The 17,901-nt window shown below is 51.7% G+C and overlaps 10 protein-coding genes across 10 annotated transcripts; 4 read left to right on the top strand and 6 right to left on the bottom strand.

The window, feature by feature from the left end:
• Positions 1-126: 126 nt before the first annotated feature.
• On the top strand, positions 127-1,779 carry SNOG_07677 (hypothetical protein; the record flags this gene model as incomplete). The annotated part of the gene is made up of 1 exon (XM_001797957.1): positions 127-1,779. The coding sequence occupies one exon, from the start codon at positions 127-129 to the stop codon at positions 1,777-1,779; it is 1,653 nt and encodes a 550-aa protein (XP_001798009.1).
• Positions 1,780-2,011: 232 nt separating this feature from the next.
• Positions 2,012-2,330, bottom strand: SNOG_07676 (hypothetical protein; the record flags this gene model as incomplete). The annotated part of the gene is given in 2 exon segments (XM_001797956.1): positions 2,012-2,116; positions 2,136-2,330. The coding sequence occupies 2 exon segments, from the start codon at positions 2,328-2,330 to the stop codon at positions 2,012-2,014; spliced, it is 300 nt and encodes a 99-aa protein (XP_001798008.1).
• A 220-nt stretch (positions 2,331-2,550) lies between these two features.
• Positions 2,551-5,190, bottom strand: SNOG_07675 (hypothetical protein; the record flags this gene model as incomplete). Its single annotated transcript, XM_001797955.1, has 3 exons — positions 2,551-2,623; positions 2,662-3,821; positions 4,213-5,190. 3 exons carry the CDS (start codon positions 5,188-5,190, stop codon positions 2,551-2,553), a joined length of 2,211 nt encoding a protein of 736 aa, XP_001798007.1.
• An 831-nt stretch (positions 5,191-6,021) lies between these two features.
• Positions 6,022-6,699, bottom strand: SNOG_07673 (hypothetical protein; the record flags this gene model as incomplete). Its single annotated transcript, XM_001797954.1, has 1 exon — positions 6,022-6,699. The coding sequence occupies one exon, from the start codon at positions 6,697-6,699 to the stop codon at positions 6,022-6,024; it is 678 nt and encodes a 225-aa protein (XP_001798006.1).
• A 626-nt stretch (positions 6,700-7,325) lies between these two features.
• SNOG_07672 (hypothetical protein) lies at positions 7,326-7,787 on the top strand (the record flags this gene model as incomplete). Its single annotated transcript, XM_001797953.1, has 1 exon — positions 7,326-7,787. One exon carries the CDS (start codon positions 7,326-7,328, stop codon positions 7,785-7,787), a length of 462 nt encoding a protein of 153 aa, XP_001798005.1.
• A 314-nt stretch (positions 7,788-8,101) lies between these two features.
• On the top strand, positions 8,102-8,946 carry SNOG_07671 (hypothetical protein; the record flags this gene model as incomplete). The annotated part of the gene is made up of 2 exons (XM_001797952.1): positions 8,102-8,294; positions 8,426-8,946. 2 exons carry the CDS (start codon positions 8,102-8,104, stop codon positions 8,944-8,946), a joined length of 714 nt encoding a protein of 237 aa, XP_001798004.1.
• Positions 8,947-9,273: 327 nt separating this feature from the next.
• SNOG_07670 (hypothetical protein) lies at positions 9,274-11,107 on the bottom strand (the record flags this gene model as incomplete). Its single annotated transcript, XM_001797951.1, has 4 exons — positions 9,274-10,441; positions 10,470-10,591; positions 10,612-10,915; positions 10,971-11,107. The coding sequence occupies 4 exons, from the start codon at positions 11,105-11,107 to the stop codon at positions 9,274-9,276; spliced, it is 1,731 nt and encodes a 576-aa protein (XP_001798003.1).
• Positions 11,108-12,717: 1,610 nt separating this feature from the next.
• On the bottom strand, positions 12,718-14,490 carry SNOG_07669 (hypothetical protein; the record flags this gene model as incomplete). Its single annotated transcript, XM_001797950.1, has 5 exons — positions 12,718-13,314; positions 13,362-13,751; positions 13,803-13,986; positions 14,039-14,148; positions 14,257-14,490. 5 exons carry the CDS (start codon positions 14,488-14,490, stop codon positions 12,718-12,720), a joined length of 1,515 nt encoding a protein of 504 aa, XP_001798002.1.
• A 1,062-nt stretch (positions 14,491-15,552) lies between these two features.
• SNOG_07668 (hypothetical protein) lies at positions 15,553-16,580 on the bottom strand (the record flags this gene model as incomplete). Its single annotated transcript, XM_001797949.1, has 5 exons — positions 15,553-15,654; positions 15,710-16,027; positions 16,150-16,349; positions 16,391-16,489; positions 16,568-16,580. 5 exons carry the CDS (start codon positions 16,578-16,580, stop codon positions 15,553-15,555), a joined length of 732 nt encoding a protein of 243 aa, XP_001798001.1.
• Positions 16,581-17,218: 638 nt separating this feature from the next.
• Positions 17,219-17,848, top strand: SNOG_07667 (hypothetical protein; the record flags this gene model as incomplete). The annotated part of the gene is made up of 1 exon (XM_001797948.1): positions 17,219-17,848. One exon carries the CDS (start codon positions 17,219-17,221, stop codon positions 17,846-17,848), a length of 630 nt encoding a protein of 209 aa, XP_001798000.1.
• Positions 17,849-17,901: the final 53 nt, after the last annotated feature.

The raw sequence follows: 17,901 nt of genomic DNA, 5'->3' as shown, positions 1-17,901 counted from the left end.
ATTGCGTGCTTCAACAATTACCTCCGTGGTATGCCGTCATCAAGCGGGCAGCTCCTCCGAATTTAGGCCGATAGCGGCAGGCGCGTTACCTCGCGTCGCGTAAATAGTTGTCCACTCATCGTCGACATGGTCGAGTGTCCTGTTTGCAGCAAGCCTGTCAAAGACAACCGCATCAACGAGCATCTTGACAGCGACTGCAAGGAACACCTCTTGGAGCAGGAGGTCAAGCAAGAACCGGTCAACACGCCAAACCCGGGCAAGACTCACAGCTTCTTCACACCTGGGACGCGCAAGCCATCGGCGACACAGAGAAATGGCCATCCGACGTCTTCACCCCCCCTACCGCAAGCGACACAGCGCATAGCAGAACGCCCGAAGACGCCACCAGCACCAGCACCGCCAGCACCGCCAGCCACGAAGCGCTCACTCGACGATGCGACAGAAGGGCAGACGAATGGCGCCAGTCAATCGCCCATAGCGGCCAAGCGAGCCAAGCGGCTCAAGGTGGTAGAGGATGCCATGCCGCTGGCCGAGCGGATGCGCCCGACGTCGCTAGACGATGTATGCGGGCAGGAGCTGGTCGGACCCAATGGCATCCTGCGAGGCATGGTCAACGAGGGGAAGCTGCCCTCTTTGGTCCTGTGGGGACGACCGGGGACAGGCAAAACCACCATTGCCCGGCTGATTGCCAACACATCGGGTGCCCGCTTCGTCGAGATCAACAGCACAAGCACAAAATTGGAGGAAGTCAGGAAGATATTCGGAGAGGCGGCAAGAGACCTGCAGCTCACGGGCCGCAAAACAATCGTCTTCTGTGACGAGCTGCACCGCTTCTCCAAAACGCAGCAGGACGCCTTTCTGGGACCTGTAGAATCTGGCATCATCACCCTGATTGCTGCGACTACCGAAAATCCGTCCTTCAAAGTCATCTCCGCCTTGCTCTCGCGATGTCGGACCTTTACGCTCGACGACCTGAAGGAGCCAGACCTGGTGCGCATACTGGAGCGAGCAGCCGTGGCTGAGAAGTGCGAATCGCCGCTCATCGACAAGGACATGTTGCAATACTTTGCTCGCTTCTCCGACGGTGACGCGCGAACTGCCCTGAACCTTCTCGACCTGGCCATGAACTTGTCCAAGAGCCCTGAAATTACCAAGGAGAAGATTCTACAAAGCCTCACCAAGACACTTGTGTACGACCGTGCCGGCGACCAGCACTACGACAGCATATCCGCCATGCACAAGTCGATACGAGGGTCTGACGCAAACGCCGCTCTGTACTACCTGGCGCGCATGCTCGAGTCTGGAGAGGACCCACGCTACATAGCACGGCGACTGATTGTCGTTGCGTCTGAGGATGTCGGACTAGCAGACAACTCAATGCTCTCACTTGCGACCGCCACGTACTCTGCTTGCGAGAAAATAGGCCTGCCGGAATGTCGCATAAATCTCGCCCACGCTGTGATAGCCTTGACACTCTCACCCAAGTCGACTCGCGTTTATCGCGGCCTAAATAACGCTATGGAGGCGCTCAAAGAGCCCGGTGTCGCTGCCCTGCCCATACCATACCATCTACGCAACGCACCCACGAGACTAATGAAGGATATGGGCTATGGCGAAAACTACAAGTACAACCCACATTATCTTGATGGCAAGGTGAAGCAAGACTACCTACCCGAGGAAATAAAAGGCCGCACGTTCCTGGAAGACCTGGACCTGGGCACCAAAGTTGACCCAGACATGGTCGAAGACGACGAGCTGCAGCCCGAGCTAGACGACTGATTGTCGAAGAAAGATTGGATGAATACTTTGAGTATCAGCGTTTCAGCGTCGTTTTTGTATATGCGAATATGATACCCATTGTTATGCTCACAGCTTCTCATCACTTTTAATTTTCACTGCAGCCTAAAGTCAAACACATCATGCGAAGTCTCCTCTGCAATTTACAGCTTCCAAACTTAGCCTATCGCATCTCATTGCTGCGCCGCATCCAATGCTGACGCATCACGTGCCCCTATCTACGCCCCGTGAACAAATTGAACTCCTTCCATTCAAACAAGTCTTCACAGTGAGATTGGAATCCGCAGCCGTGACTGTTCCCGCTGGCACTGAACTCTGACTACTACCCTCAGCGTTACCCTCCTAAACGCAACATCTTCGCCATCATGATGATCGATGCCGCCACTGTCTACATCATCGTCTTCTTCGTCGTCAGCTCGTACTTTGGCCATCAGTTGCTGCATCGCGTTATCCAGACGCCGGCGCAGTATACGAGGGGGGAGGAGGGGGTGCGGTGAAGGCTCTTTCTGCGAGGGCAGTGTGAAGAAGACCATGGTATTACGAGCCCTTGAGTGATGCGTCAAAGACTGTGTACGTCGGTGTTGGATCGCTCAGAAGAAACAGTATGCTGATGCGTTACTAGAAATTCCATGGCCGGTTGATATATCCGCAGGGGATGATTTAGCCACATTTCAGTAATCCAGCACCAGGCTTGACACATTCATCTTCAATCTCTTATCCAGCAATCTTGATCCATTCAACAACACCACCTACCTAGTCTTTCTCTTCTTCCTCTTCTTCCTCTTCTTCCTCTTCTTCCTCTTCTTCCCCATCGGCGCCGGCGTCCCTGTCCCCCGCCTCTTCCCTCCCCTCCTCGGCGCGCACATAGGACACAACCACTTCCCCTCCGGTGCCTGCGTCAGCCCCAGACAAGCAGGATGGTACCATTCAGTCTCGCACGCGTCGTTGTCGCAGGCTACCAAGAGGCGCCCGTCGTTTGGGGCGCGGCATATGCACCAGAGTTCAGCCGTGGCAGGCTGGACTTGTGGAGCTGGAGTGCCGGGAAGTTGGGGAGGAGGAGCAGCTTGCTCGAGGTCTAGCACGAAATTGGGCGTGCACATACGTGTGCCTCGTCGAGGCGGAGCTGGAGTGGAAGGAGCAGATGGTGCAATGTCTGCTGCGATGTTGGGCGTACGCGCGCGTGCGGCACGGGGAGGGTTTAGTATGACTCGTGCAGCAGGCAGAGGAGTAGCTTTTGGTGCGTGTTTGGGGTGAGCACGCGGCGTCTTCTTCGCAGGCGGAGGAGCAGCTCGCAAGATGGGTGTCTTGTCCTCTCGCACTACGCCAGGAACCTCTCCCTCCCCATGCCCATTGATCCAATCGTCCTCCTTCACAAATCTGCCGTTGATGTTCCTTCCCTTGAGGACTTCATACCGCTGCCTCACGACACCTTTTTCATCGAGCAATTCGACATTCTTCTCCATCAGCTTCACACCAGCATGTTGCGCGATATATGCCGCTGCAGACATCTTCATCGCATGACACGCCTCGCCCAACGTCTCGGCTCCACTGACATAGAATGTCTCTTTCCTATCGCTGAGTTCGACAAACATACCGTAATGCTGGCGAGGCTGGCGGAGAGACGGGCCATCTGGCTCGTCTTCTCGGAGTAATTCGATGCTGTATCGCATCACGACTGCTCTATCCCAGGTCGAGACTTCGTACACATGGTTGTTGGTGCCTTGTCGAGTGGCGCCCCAGTCTGGTCGGTCGCCGATTTGCGCGCCGGCGTGTTGGAGGAGGGCGACGTAGGCGCTACTGAAATCAGGGGCTTGGACGGCGAGGGTGGCATTTGATCCTGTGGGATCGGAGAGGTCGGTGTGCAGGTAGATGCCGAATGGTCGGGAGTTGGGAGTGTCATGTGACTTTGGATGCATGTCCAGCTTTGCCTGCGGGTTGGACGACATGCTCATTGCGTCATGTGGCTTTATGGTATTGTTGGGTGTAGACGTCGATGAGATCTTTGGCTTCGAGGATGTGAATGTCTGTGCCTAAACTTGAGGCTCTCCTTTGGTCCGGTCGAGTGGAGAGTCTGGTTTAATTGATGTTGCTGAAGAAGTCGGGCTGTGGTGGAGAAGGGGCGCTCAGAATAGCTTGGGGCTCCTATCGCCGGACCTTTTCACTATCAGGCCCAAGAAATAGTTTGAAGCTCACCGTTAGCCAGGTTGACGTCAGTGGCCAGTTTTGGTTAAAGAGCCAGAGGGTGCGGGAATTCAGTGCGGCTTAAGTAGTCGTCAACATAGTGGATCGCAAGCGTTTGCCAAGTCCGCGCGCAAGAGTAGAACATATTTGAGCAGACAATGAAGTGCGATCTTGTCATGTATGATGCCGTGCCGAATGACGACCGTTTGTAAGGTGCTATGCTCGGACTCCTACCTCAGCCGCTTGTACACGCTCAATAGTTGTCCGGCCCAATCCCTCTTTCGCATAGAAATCCATAGGGTATAAGTTTCTTCTCTCTCTATCCTCCACCTTCTTCTGCATGCCTTCCTCTTCTAGCCAGGGCGCGTCTCTCACGCCCAACGCAACAAGCGCCTCGTAGGGACTGAGCAACGGCCGAGGGAAAGCATATCCCCAATCAATGCTCAGCCTTGGACATGCGATTTGTACCCAGGCCTCCACATCTGACATCATGGCCAGCTTACCCGGGAAGATTTCCGACATTAGTAAGTTTATGCATGTGATGCCTTGCCGCTGTAGCTCGTTCTCAATCAGTGTTAATGTATGTGGATTGCCTTGTCGGCCCAATGAGCCCAAAATGACACCCCACTTGCGCGCCTTTCGCGCTGTCAGGATAGCTGTTCGGCGTAAGTCGTACAGCTGATCATGCTCGTAGACCTCATGGGTCAGCCGACGCGAGTAAGGATCGTATCGATACGCCGGCAATGAAGGGTTCGCAATCATGGCGCTCTCAAGATGGAAACGTCCGTCCCCAAGGTATAAGATGAGGTCCGGGACTTCCTCCTCCTTGCCTCTTGCATTAAACTGCCCCGCCTTGATCGCCATCGAAGGTGATGTGCAGCCGAGAACCTCACCCTTTGATAGCGGTGCAATTTGAGGAACGATGGGATTGTATCCTTCTCTTCGTAGTATTGGCACTATGCCGTGAATGGTGGCATTGAACTGGATGGTACCCACAAGCGCGATAGCCCTCCCGGCTGGAAAGTTCTCGGTAATCGTGTTAATGAGATGTTGCGTGTCGATGCTGATGGAAACGAAAATGTACAGTGTGGCGATCTTGGTCACAGCCACTGGAATGAGACAGCTGTGTGCATAGTGAATGAGGAGGTCGCATCCCAGAGCCCTTGCTGTATAGTCATCTATACAGCATGCGCCATAGGTCACATCTCCCATAATGAGTGTGCTTGTTCCAGGGCAAAACCGTGTCAAGATATCGGATATGGTGGTCGCAAACAACAGCAGTCCTTCGGGGAACTGTAGGGCTATTGATTTCGCCCCGGAAGTTCGTATTCGGTGTATGCATTTGTGGATCTCAAAGTTGTAGTTGGGTGGAAGTAGAGCGATGGCATCGTTGATCTCTTGGTCGTGAAGTAGCGATTCGGGGAGTGCATTCAGCGCGCGAGCAGTACGGCGAGGCTGGGTGACTTGTTCGAAAGTTAGCATGCAGTCGCCTTGTCGAGGTAGATAAGTGCCTCACACCTTGTATTGCGCTCGAATCCTCAATGTTCGCATTTGGATCCGCTTGCTGCTCGCCCGCCGTTCCTGCCGTCTTTCTGCCCACAAATCTTCTCCTTGGCTGCTTCGGCGCTACGGTTGGCTCCTCTGATATACCCTCTTCTAACTCTGGGCCCAGATTCGTAGCTGCGCGATCTTCCTCCATGTTGCGCGCGTTGTGTTGAGCGTGTCGCGGGGTGAGTGGGGCAACAAAAAGTCCAAGGGCTGAAATTCCATGTCAACTTAAATCCGCCATCTCGGAGATTACCATCACATTGACGTTGAACTCACATCTTCATCATCCGCAAACCTCCTCCTTTCACACATAACTAAACCCCATAAAAATCCGTGCGCATATAGCTCTAGCGAATCAGGAGGTTTTGGTACCCGCGATGTATGGTGTTCCAGGAACGGCCAATGTTGTACTGGACACGCCTGCGGAACAGAAAGAGCTGCGATGATAGACCGTCGGAACAACTAAGACTACATTTCTTCTGCCTATTGACAACTTCAGGGCGCGCTGAGACTGCTCTCCTCGTCTACAGCGGAAGTTGACTTCTCCTCAAGCGCGCTAATCCACGCTGGCATTTGCTCGAAGTCATCAATCAACTCTTCCGCGCTCCTCCCGTGGTTCACGGACAACTCAATCATCGTCAACCCATCACTCTTCATCACCTCAATAATTGGGTTAATGCTCTTCTCGTGCTCATCAAACCTTTTATCAAACTCGTCGCCCGCCCTACCTCTCTTCTCGAAACGCTCTTTTGTCGTTTCCCTACTGGCATGTAACACGATAAGTACAGCTTTTTCACTCGGTCTCCAATGCTGCCCAACGGCGTCTTTGAAGTATGGCCATCGTGCTGCATCGCGCGGGAAGCCATCGATGAGGACGCACACGATGCTGGGACGTGCGCCGACACCGAAGATCCGTTCTTTGACATACTTGGGCGTGAGATTGACCGGAGCTAAAGTGTTGGCTTTCACGTTCCTCGTGTACGTTGCGATCTCGTCGGCAGTGAATGTGGGCTTAATGAGAGCAGCGGGGCCTGTAGGTTCTGCTTTGATGAACTCGCGCATCTCGTTGCCGATGGAGAAGTGGTCGAGACCATATCGGTCAGCGAGAGAGGTACAGAGGGTGCTTTTGCCGGAGCAGGGCGCGCATGAGACGAGGTCAGTACGACGTCTCATCGTTGACCAGGATTACCTACCTAAGACGAAGATGAGGAGTGGTTTGGCTGCAGGAAGTGCTTCATTGGTTTGTTTTCCGGGCATGATTTTCGTACTGTTTACTTCAGTTTGCATATGGGCAGGCTCATTTTGCTGCTTTCTTGCGAGCTTTTATGCCTCTAGCTTGTGACATCGGGCCTCTGTGAAGTGTTACACATTCAGATACATGAGCCTCATGGAAGACCTTCTCTCATGGAAGACCTATGCGCAGTCTGCCACCGCGTACACGTTCATACAGAATTCTTCAGAAAACTGTCGCAGTGTAGGAGGAAAAATCCAACGAGATCACCGGTAATGTTCCTTCCATCACTTGTATTGTATCACTGTCACGCGCCTAACAGCAAACGGTCGCGTTGTCATAACAAGACTTGTCTCTTCCCCTTGTCTCGAGCACTCCGGCCCTCCTCCCTCAACATCAACGCCACGACCTGAACACACCCTCATACGGTTTATCACTGCGGCGTTAAGATCATCTTTCCTCTTTTGACAGGCCATCACATCTGCACCGAAAATCTCGACTTGTCGGCCAGCTTTCACCAACGAACTCAGCTCATCACACCCGGAAATCAATCCGAATCAAGTCAAGGATGCACCCAGACCGCAGAAACCACCTTCAACACAGTGGCAAAGCGTCCGAATACTCTAGCGAGATGAACGAATCACGAAAGGAAATACTCGGTCGCGGAGGTCTCGAGGCGCCCATCGACAAGACGTACACAACCCAACAGCCCCTGCCCATCCGCAAAGGGACCGAGACCAACGCCAATGATCGCGGTGAGAACAAAGAGAATATCGCTGGAGAGAAAGTTGCCGTCCCTTTCACGTACGTGAAGCCTAGTGGTCGCGAGACTCTGGCACAGTTGCACGAGCGCCACAATGCGCTGGCGTTGTACATCAAGAAGATGAAGGAAGAGATTGCGAGCCATCCGATTATGATTGAAAGGGAGGCGGCGCGCAAGGCTGAGGAGGAGAGTGTGAATGTCAAGATGGAGGAGGAGAACGTGGACATCAACATGGACGACATTGACGTCGACATCATACTGGATTAAGTAAGATGAAGTTGAAGGTCGTCAACGCCTTGATGTAGACGGCATTTGGAGCTTCTATGGCCTTAAGCGTTTCGAATTGGAACATTTAATTGCGAGTTTTATACCATCACAAATCTGTATCTCCTTGTGCAACGATGATTGGTGAGATTCAAGAGCATCGACATTCGAGACGCTAGGATCGAAGCTAGCTCGAGACAGCGTAGCCGATCTGCATAGCAAGTATGCCATCATCGATCGATTCGAGAACCAAATGTTTAGATGTGGGCTGCAACATGTTAGGAGAATAGCGGAATGATTTTTTCACTACATCTAACATGCCTCCATGGTCCTTGATATCGCCCGCCTCACGAGGCATTGGCTTTGCGCTTGCCAAAAGAGTCCTACAAACCACCAACGCGCCAGTCGTTGTCACAGCGCGCAAAGACCTCGACAAAACAAAAGAGGAACTTCTCAATGGCACCAACGTTGACGAAGCGAGGCTCCGTGTATTGAAGCTGGACGTTTTGGGTGTGTAATGCTTCACATCCTTCCGACGACTCAACTGATCTCCCAACCAGATGAATCCACCATCGCAGACGCAGCCGCAGAATGCAAAAAGCTTTTCCCCTCCGCGTCACCTCTACAACTAGCATTCATAGTCCCAGGAATCTTATTCCCAGAAAAAGCCCCATCGCAAATCAACGCCGACGACGCTCTACTAACCTTCCGCACCAACACGCTCGGCCCCATGTTAATGCTCAAGCACTTCTCCCCCTTTCTGCCCAAGAAATCCGCATCTCCGGACCCCGACTCCGATGACATGAAAGGCCTTCCCCTCACTGCCACAACAGCAATCATGTCCGCGCGTGTCGGCAGCATCAGCGACAACCGCCTCGGTGGATGGTACAGCTATCGCGCGTCGAAAGCGGGTGTGAATCAGTTGGTTAGGACGTTCGACAATCATTTGCGCACGGCGTCCGGGGAGAATGCCATGGCTCTGTCGTTGCATCCGGGCACGGTGAAGACGGATTTGAGCAAAGATTTCTGGGGGAATGTTAAGAAGGAGAAGCTTTTTGAGAGGGAGTGGGTGGCTGAGCAGTTGATTGATGTAATTCAGAAGGTGGGGGTGGATGGGAGGGGTAAGTGTTGGGATTGGGATGGGAAAGAGGTTCCGCCTTGAATGTGGTCAATGGGCGATTTGCTGGGGATTATGTTACGAAAGCTACCGTATTAGAGACACTAGAAGTGTGGCAGTGGCCCCGGGTTGAACAATAGATCTGTTTTGACTATTTCGTATTCGAAATTCACACCTATGGAAATGATGTGGTATCTGTACTTCCTAGAGCTTGCGTGCTAAAAGCCACTCATGTATCATCGCTCGATCGCAAGGTGCCTATCAAAGCGTCAAAACAACGCATTTTCATGCGCAAGTGGTATATGTGTACAAAGAAAAAAAATCGTAACATGATTATGTCATTACATCCTTCTTTTCTCAAGTATTCCCTCATTAACCTTCATACACTCTGTCCCACATTGGGCTCTTACTCCGCTTATGCCCTATACTCATATTACGTAGCGGCCACTCCGTCTTCGAGCTGCGACGTGGAGGTGACGGAGTCGGATATCTGTCAAGGCTCCTGTGACCACCATACAGGCCATCTTCCTGGTCAAGATAGCCGTTCTGGTACTCTGGGCCATAGTCCTCGACGTAAGAGTAGTCGTTTGAGAAAGAGTTGACTGGTGCATTCTGTGACAGGGGAGAGATGGGAGAAGTGGGATCCGTGTGGTATGCTCCATTGGACGAATTGGAACTCAGTGCGAGACCGCTGGAGCTGCTACCGCTATATTCAACGTGTCTGATTGACGGTCGAAGTAGAGACTTCGATGCGGCTTCTGCTGCTGGACTGATGCCAGTAGGGCTCTCGGGCACGGGCTTTCGCTTGATCGTCGCTGAGCGGGGGACGGATGGGATTTCAAGCACCATGGGCATACTTGGTCGTCGCTTTCGTTGCAATGGTGTGGTTTGACGACCAAGAACGGGTGATTCTGCATTCTCGTCTGGCTCTGACAACTCTTTCACAGAGTGCAAACTACTGTAGCTTGTTCTCTTTCCTCGTGCACGGTTCGAGCTGTGCGTATGGAAGAGCGCCGGTGCCATGATTGGTTGCGCATCTTGCATAGTCATTTGTTGAGGTGCTTCTCTTGGAGGGTATGCTGGTGGATGTGGAGATGTTCCCATAGCCATAGGCGCAGGGTCATAGGCAGTGGATTCGTACGGGTCATAACCTTCATCTTCCCAATTAGTGTTTCCATGGTCCAGGCCAAACTGGTTATGCGCCGGGTTGAGAGGCCTACGGTGTTCCAGATTTTCTGTCGATTTGTCTTGGAAGGCAAATCGGGGTATGAAGCCAGGAGAGGATGGTGGCTGCGAGCCATCCTCGTGCTTGTTCCTTCTACGGCGAAGCAGGAAACAGCATCCAAGAAGCATAGCGGCAGCTCCAAAGATACCCAATGAAATACCAATGCCCAGACCGATCTTCTGAGTTCTGGTAAGTTCACTGTTGCTCGCTGGGGGCGAGATGGGATCGAAGGTTGCGCTTGGTGTTGACCCAGAGTTTGTGCGAGCGGTACTGGAAGCAACAGTGCTGGACGCTGTTGACGATACAGTAGCAGACCTAGTACTTGAAGTACTAGCAGTGTAACTGGATGATGTTGCTAGCGTCACAGTCGAGAATACAGTTACGGATAGACTTCGGGATGGTGACGCTGAAGCTGACGCCGACGTTGACGTCCTCGCCGAATTCGCCGACGATTGCGCCGAAGCGCTGGAAGCGGAGTAAGATACTGAAGAAACAGTTTGTGAAGACCGCAGATCCCCTGTCGAGATTGGCCACTGCCAGCTACTCTGCGTTGGTGTTGCTTGGCCGTCTGTCGTTTGTGATGGCGGTGTAGGTAGACGAGCAGTCTCCGGCCCGAATTCTTTGACCAAATAGCTCTGAATGTCGTATGGTAGGTTCAAGAACCATTGTGGCCGATTATCGTCGAGGAATTCTCTCCAAAGAATGCTCGATACAGCAGGAGCGTTCGTCGCAGCGATCTGGCGTAAAGATAGTGGTATCGCGGTTAGGAGTACTTCAGCGAAAGACGCGCTATGATGTGTCAGTGAATGGTCGCATTCGGGGTCACCGCTTCTAGGAGCCTTACGCATCTGGCTCTTGCCTCTTCAACCATACTTCAACTCCAGGTTGTGGTGCAGGCGTGATGATTGGTCTCGGGACAGCCGCGACGCTACCAATCAACCCTCCCCAAATCATCCACTTCCAGCCTCTTAACGAATGCATTTATGAGTGAACTAGCGAGTGTCGTAGTAAAGAGATGCAGAAAAATGAAGATGTTGCGAAATGTTCGCCGCGACGGTCGTATGTGCTATGATTGCCTCATGTCTGGATGTACAGTTCCAAGTCAGACCAGCAGCCGCCTTTGCAGTGGCCACCAACTCTTTAACCCATCTACACCCATGCGCGCCATCTCACTCCAGATTCGTCGCATGCGAGACGACCACGCAAGTCCACGCAAAGAGGCGAAAAACGACTGATCGACATACACAGCCCCAGCGGCCTCTACACCCTATATCGCAAGTGAGCTCGCAGATCAGGGTCTGCCAGTCGATGCACCCAATCATAGTGGATCTGAAACTCTATCCCAGTTTCTCGTTCGCCCCGCTCCAGCCACAGATCTCATGGGATTTCGAGCAAATCGCATGTCTTGCTCTCTTGACCCCAGTCCGACGGGACGTTTTGAGTGGGTAAACGGCAAAATGTGGCGACATGTGGCGGTGCAGATTGCATGGTTCGCTTCGCTGCCGAACAGGAACGCTCTGTTGCCGTTCGAAGCGAGGATCTGGATGTCCCGTCCATATCCTGACGTGTAAAATCCAGATCATCGTCATTGGCTGCAAAATAGTAATGATGTAAAGTGACAGCGGTTTGGTGCCCGTTTATTTTTGGAGCTCAACCAGCACCAGGTTTTGCGCACATCGTTGATCCATGCTTTTTGTACTGCAAGCTGACATATTCTGTGGTAAGATCGTCCGGATGTCAATATGTACTCTTCACAGCTGTAAATAGACTTCATACCTAAGTAGAATGGATGCGACATACTGCTAGTCGTGATGATTCGCTGGCCATCAAACTTGTCGATTTCATAAGTGCAACTCTATGCTTGCCCATTTGCTTCAACCTCCACGCTTTATGAATGAGTAATCACTCTTTTCTGTTGTCAAACTAGATTCAATGGATACCTTTCAGTACTATGAAGACGTGCATCAAATTTGTGTAGTAGCTAGGGCTGATTCATACACCACGCCAGCCGAGTCTGACAAGCTCAGGTGAGAATCTGCCACAATCGACACCTTGTTCAATACATACCCGAATAGGCAGTTTCACAAGCAGCACTCTCGTGGGCGGCAAAAGTCACTTCAGCCGACAAGAAGGGCGAGTGAAAAGCTGCTACAATCGACACCAAGCCCAGAACTTTCCCAATGCGGCATATTCGTTCGCTTTTGGTGGTAAGCTATGAAGTCAGCAGAGGAATTGTCAGAAACTTCGAGCGAAAGTTGCTGTAATCGACACCCAAGAATTTCAACCTGCCTGATTAGGCAACTCTTGGTGTGGGATCTGGGAGTGTTTGTATGCTACAATCCATACTTTACACAACTCCTTCCCGAATAGGTAGTTTGAAATTTCAAACATGTAAATCTCACATGAGTGTTTTGCAGGCTGGAATAGGTCGCCGCCTCACTCAACTTAGAACGACTATAATCAACACTTTCATAGACTTGCCGCATTAGGCAGTTTGAGAACCATTTAAACTTTCTCGAAACCAAATTGAGTAATCTATATCATAGCTTTGCGCTAATTCCTCCCAGTCTATTCTCCTTGTCGTACGTCTTTTACGTCGTGAACGGATTGTATATGCGCCCAGTCTCGTCGCTAACGCTCTTCAACTTCTTGTTCTGCCTCTTCAGGTACGTCTTGCTTCCAAACGCCATGCAAAACGTGAGTGCCGCAAACACAATCTGCAGAATCATCGCCATTGTATATCTCGGTCTGTCCGAATCCGGGAAGAAGTACGGACTCATCACGTTTCCGAGATGACCACAGATATTCACAATCGCGCCGCCGGCCGCTCGCTTCTCGGGCGTTTGGGACAGGGAGCTGACGGCCCATGTATATACGAGGGCATTAGCGGAGAAACTGCCTGAGGTGTAGAGGAAGGCGGCGGTGTAGCGTGCTGCGGTGTTGAGTGTGGCGACGGAGATGATGAAGCCAACGATTGAGATGCAGTTGTTTGCCATGATATGAAACCCACGTTCCTTCTTGCGGTCGGAATTCCATGCGACGAAGAAGGAGACAGCAGTACCCAAGATGTAAGGTGGAGCGGTCAGGACGAGGGCGATAGTGCTGGAGCCGAGGCCAAAGCCACGAACCATGGTTGGGAAGAAGTTGTTGAAGCCGTAGGATGAAGTCATGAAGATATTCATGAAGATCTAAAGTATGTCAGAGAGGATTCTACCGAAGAAGTAATACAACATACGAAGATGTAGGTTTTGACGTCTGTAAGTGCAAGACGCAGACCTTGCCAGACTGTTGAGTCGGTAGCGTCCTCGACACGATCAGCTTCGATGCGCGCAATTGCGATTCGACGCATATCTTCGGTCATCGACCACATGGCTGATCCATTCTTTGAGTGGGGATAATTCGGCAGAATCCAGAAGGCAGTTATCGCAAAAAAAGCACTCATTGCTGCCTCGAGGATAAATAGCCATTGCCATCCAGCTATGCCCGCGAGTCCCTTCATACCACTAAAGACACCAGCAGCGATGAGTCCGCTGAAAGCCTGAGCTAGAACGAGACCAGAGTAAAGCAACGCGGTGCGAAGTGCAAGTTCGCTACGCGTGTACCAGCAGGACATCAAATACACTGCCTGAAGACACTTTAGCTATCGAACGTAGAAAAACTATCATGGCGGACTTACGCCTGGGAAAAGAGGAGCTTCGATTATACCAAGAACAAATTGCACCGCGAAGAGTTGATTTGCACTGGTGACACCTGCGGTCGCCGCAGAGACACCGGACCACAAAAACGCACATAGTGGCAAATAGATGGCAGGTCGCACACGGGTGATAAGCATGTTCGAAGGTAGTTGGGCCAACATGTAACTGTATAGTCTTAGCCTGCACCCGAACAACGAAGCAAAGACTAATGGCTCACCCAACCGTGAGAAGTGCAACAGCTGTGCTGTAGTCCGTATTCCCGAGCTGTAATGTCTCTTCGAAATCATCGTCGAGGCGCGCTTGACTATCACGAATGTTAAGCTGGCGCTGTTGCTGCATTTACAATCATGCTTACGCGATATTGGTACGATTTAGGAAATTATTGAGGTATAAAATCCACAGCTGAGGCAGCAAAGTCATGTCCAACGTCCTTACTAACTTCTTCTGCTTTGCCTCCCAATCTGGTATGCCGAGTGCTTCGATGGAGTTTGCTCTTTGAGCATCCTTGTCCTCGGCGGTGACATTTGACTGAACAGCTTCAAGCATACTGTGCTGTTCGACCTTCTCTTTCTCGGTGTCAAAAGCAATATGCGGAGCCACCGAAACTAGAGTGCTACCGTGGATAACGGGCTCCAGGCCTGTGGGCGGTTGGTCTGCTTTGTTCGCCATTGCAGAAGGGTTGAAAGTTGGGTACGAGAAAAAGAAGGTTGACGACGGAGGTCAACCCATGGTGATCATTGCACCATCTTATACTTCTCCAAGCTTCCCCGCAATGCTCCACGAACCCCAGAGTCCTTACTCAACCATGACTGTGGTGGCACACCAGTGAACCGTGGCTGAGGCATTTGTTCGGTGTTGGCACCCCAGACTCATTGACTAGCCTAGTATAGCACAACAGTACACGTCCTTGGATTACAGTATATGTCGCAACTCCGCGAAAGGACCGCCTGGAGTCTCCACAAGGCTGTAGAATGGGCTGTTGTTAATGAGAAGGATCTATTCCTGACATCACAAACGTGTTAGAGTAGTGTTGGACAACCCGTATACTTATCGCCCAGCAGGAGACAAGACTCTCGTCAAGTGTTGGCAAGTCAGTAGTAAGACTGAGGTGTGGAGTTGAGTCGGAGTCGGAGCAGTGTTTGAAGAGCCTCAAGATACAGCCAAGCCGGATATGGCGCCGAAGCACGCTTGGATTGCGGATCACCATAGTCCGCGTCCTGCGCGGGATACCTGTAGCATGCTACCGTAACTTGGAATGGTCCCACCTGATGTTCGCGATGCTGGTAATTACCAGCGGTTGATTGGACATTGCCTTGTCTCTTTGTGTATGTCTTCGAGACGAGGTCGCGCACGGATGAATCGTACTCCTTCTACGGAACAGTACTCAGCGAGAACAATTGACCGCGGTTCACGGATCAAACCCCAATCAAGTAGATTATGGACTCTAAAGATAGGCGAGGAAGTCAAAGGTGCTCCACTTGGTCTCGTCGATTCAAGCGCCGGTGGATCATGGCCCAAGAGGCCCGAGCGCAAAAACTGCCAATAGTCAAGTATCTCCGTGTATGCTCATGAACTTGATGTAAATTTAGTGCCCAGGCAATTAGAGTCTCGAAGTCATCATCATGACAAATCCGGTTCAGCCCACGCCATTGAACGCATTCGCTATAACACTTCTCTGGTCGCTGAACATCTTGAAAACCTTTCCACAACCGTACATCGTAACGTCTTCCATTATGAGAAATCCTCGCCTGTCTCTTCAATAGTGCCCTTGATTCTCAAAAGCAATGTGGTCTTCCACTTGTCCAGCTTACTCAGCTGGTCGTATTGGAACAGCTACGATCTGTCAGTTCTGACTACACTCTCAACAAGTAGATTGTTATGATCGTACCTTATCGGCGAACATCTCTTGGTCTCCATCCTGCACAGCTTGTGTCAAGTCCACAAGGAGCTGATGCTCTCGCTGCTGGACGAAGCTTGGGTCCAAGTCTCGGTAACGGTCGAGCGCGGCGTTTACACCAACTTGATCTCCTGTACAGAGCTGGCAGATACCGGCCTTGAGTAGATATTCCTTGACGGACCATCGCATCAAATTGTTCTGGATTGATGTCTTGGCAACCTTCTCGTAAAGCTCAATGGCCTTGTAGTAGTCCTTGCCGTCGAGGGCTACAAGATCGGCAGTCTTAAGCCATAACTTGTTAGCAAGAGCCTGTTTTAGGGCGTTAGTCTTGTCCAAAAATTCTTATGTCTGGGACTTATTCACTTCGGCATTGTCCTGATTAGAAGTTAGCAAGGCTGCTCGAAGATCCGTTGAGATGTGCTGGGACTTACAGCTTCGTACCAGCCAGCAGCTTCTTCATACGCGGCTCCAGCTCTGGCGTTGTCGCCGAGCTCCACTTCAAAGAGCTCGCCCAGATTTTGCTTGTGAGTGGCTGCGCGACGGAAGTTGCCTTTGCTACAGTACTGTGCGATGGCTCTGTCGAGGCATCGTGCGGCGGCCTCCGGATCATCCTTCTTGTACGCCTCTAGTTCTGGTCAGATATGAAGCATCTTCACAGGAATTTCTTCATACTGAAAGCCTCTGTAAGAGTGTTTGCTTCGTCGTCGGGCTCGTTCAGGTTCTGTCTTTGTACTGCTGCTGCTTTCTCGAACGCCTCACCCGCTTCCTTTCCTACACCAAATTAGCTTTATGAAACCATACACAAAGTCAATACCACTTTGCAGTGAAGGTGGCAATGGTTATACGTACCCATTTTTTGCATTCGGAAGGCATTCGCTGCCGCGATGAACTGGTCTGCAGCTGCCTCATCTGTCACGTGCGTTAGTCTACAAGGCTAGCCTGGAATGCTCCGAGTCTGTTACATTTATCTTGTCGTCCACCGAAAAAGCTGAAGCCACCGGAAGCCTTCTGTAGGGACTGTTCTGCCTGTCATAGTACCTCAATATCAGTTATCTGTGTTGTGGCTGAGCTTCGAGGTTCGCCCCACCTGACGGAGCAGCGCGCGCGGATCGCCTGCCATGTTTGTGTATTTCGAGGTTGTGTGTTGATCGCTGGAAGAAGTATTGTAGAAGGGAGAGAAGTAATAGGCAGAAGAAATGCGGCTTTGGGTGTTTGGTCGAGACAAGTGGCTGCAGTAGCTGTCTCGAGAGCGATGACGACCCCACTGGTCCGTGCAATTGGAAACTGACCTCGGCGGCCTTTCCGAAGCGGGACTAGCGTTCTCCGCTGCAGACTGAACTCAACCTCGACGACATTGCATTTTTGATGTCACAGCCTGTGTGTTGACCTCCTGGGGGAAATTGCGCCAGCACTCGCCGTATTTCGGGCTGCTACAAGTGTAATTCAAGACAAGAACCACGCCGGGGACACTCCCCCTGCATCAACCGCGTATAAGCCACGATGGCGTCGCGATGCGTTCTCTTGTGCAGCAGACGTCTTCACCACCAAAATCTGCCACGGTCATATATTCGAGCGTTAGCCGCTCCTCTTCTCTACAAACAAAGGCCCAACAGTACACAAGCCACGGCACGCAAAGGCATCCACCCTGACGAGCTCGAACAATTACTCGCAGAGCCAACGTGGTCTGTCGAGTCGCTGCTTCCGCCTGCAGCTCGTGCAGCTCGTGCACCCGATGCTCCCGAAATCACGTCTCAACAGCTCCACCATCTGTTGCGACTTTCTGCGCTTCCACCCCCGGAGACGCCGGAGCAGGAGCAGAAGATGCTGGACACATTAGCCGCGCAGCTGCACTTTGTGGGGAAGATACAAGAAGTGGATACCACCGGCGTCGAGCCTTTACGAGCAATACGCGACGAAACGATAGCAGCTGAGGAAGAACACAAAATAACTGTAGCGACGCTCCAGGAAGCTCTAGACAAAGAAAAGGTCATTGGAACACACTATAAGCGCATACAGAGAGATGCCTCACCTGTGGATGCCAAAGATGCTGAAGACTGGGATGTCTTGGGCTCAGCAGAACGAAAAGCTGGAAAGTACTTTGTTGCGGAAAGCGAGCGTCCGCAAGAGTAGCAAACCATCACGCAGATTGCTGTTAGGCATGGAATACGGGCTTTGTGGTCGAC

Source organism: Parastagonospora nodorum (assembly GCF_000146915.1).
Source record: "Parastagonospora nodorum SN15 chromosome Unknown scaffold_11, whole genome shotgun sequence".
In the NCBI taxonomy this organism is placed as follows: Eukaryota; Fungi; Ascomycota; class Dothideomycetes; order Pleosporales; family Phaeosphaeriaceae; genus Parastagonospora; species Parastagonospora nodorum.
Note: the sequence above shows the minus strand (reverse complement) of the source record. Positions and strands in the feature narration are given on the sequence as shown.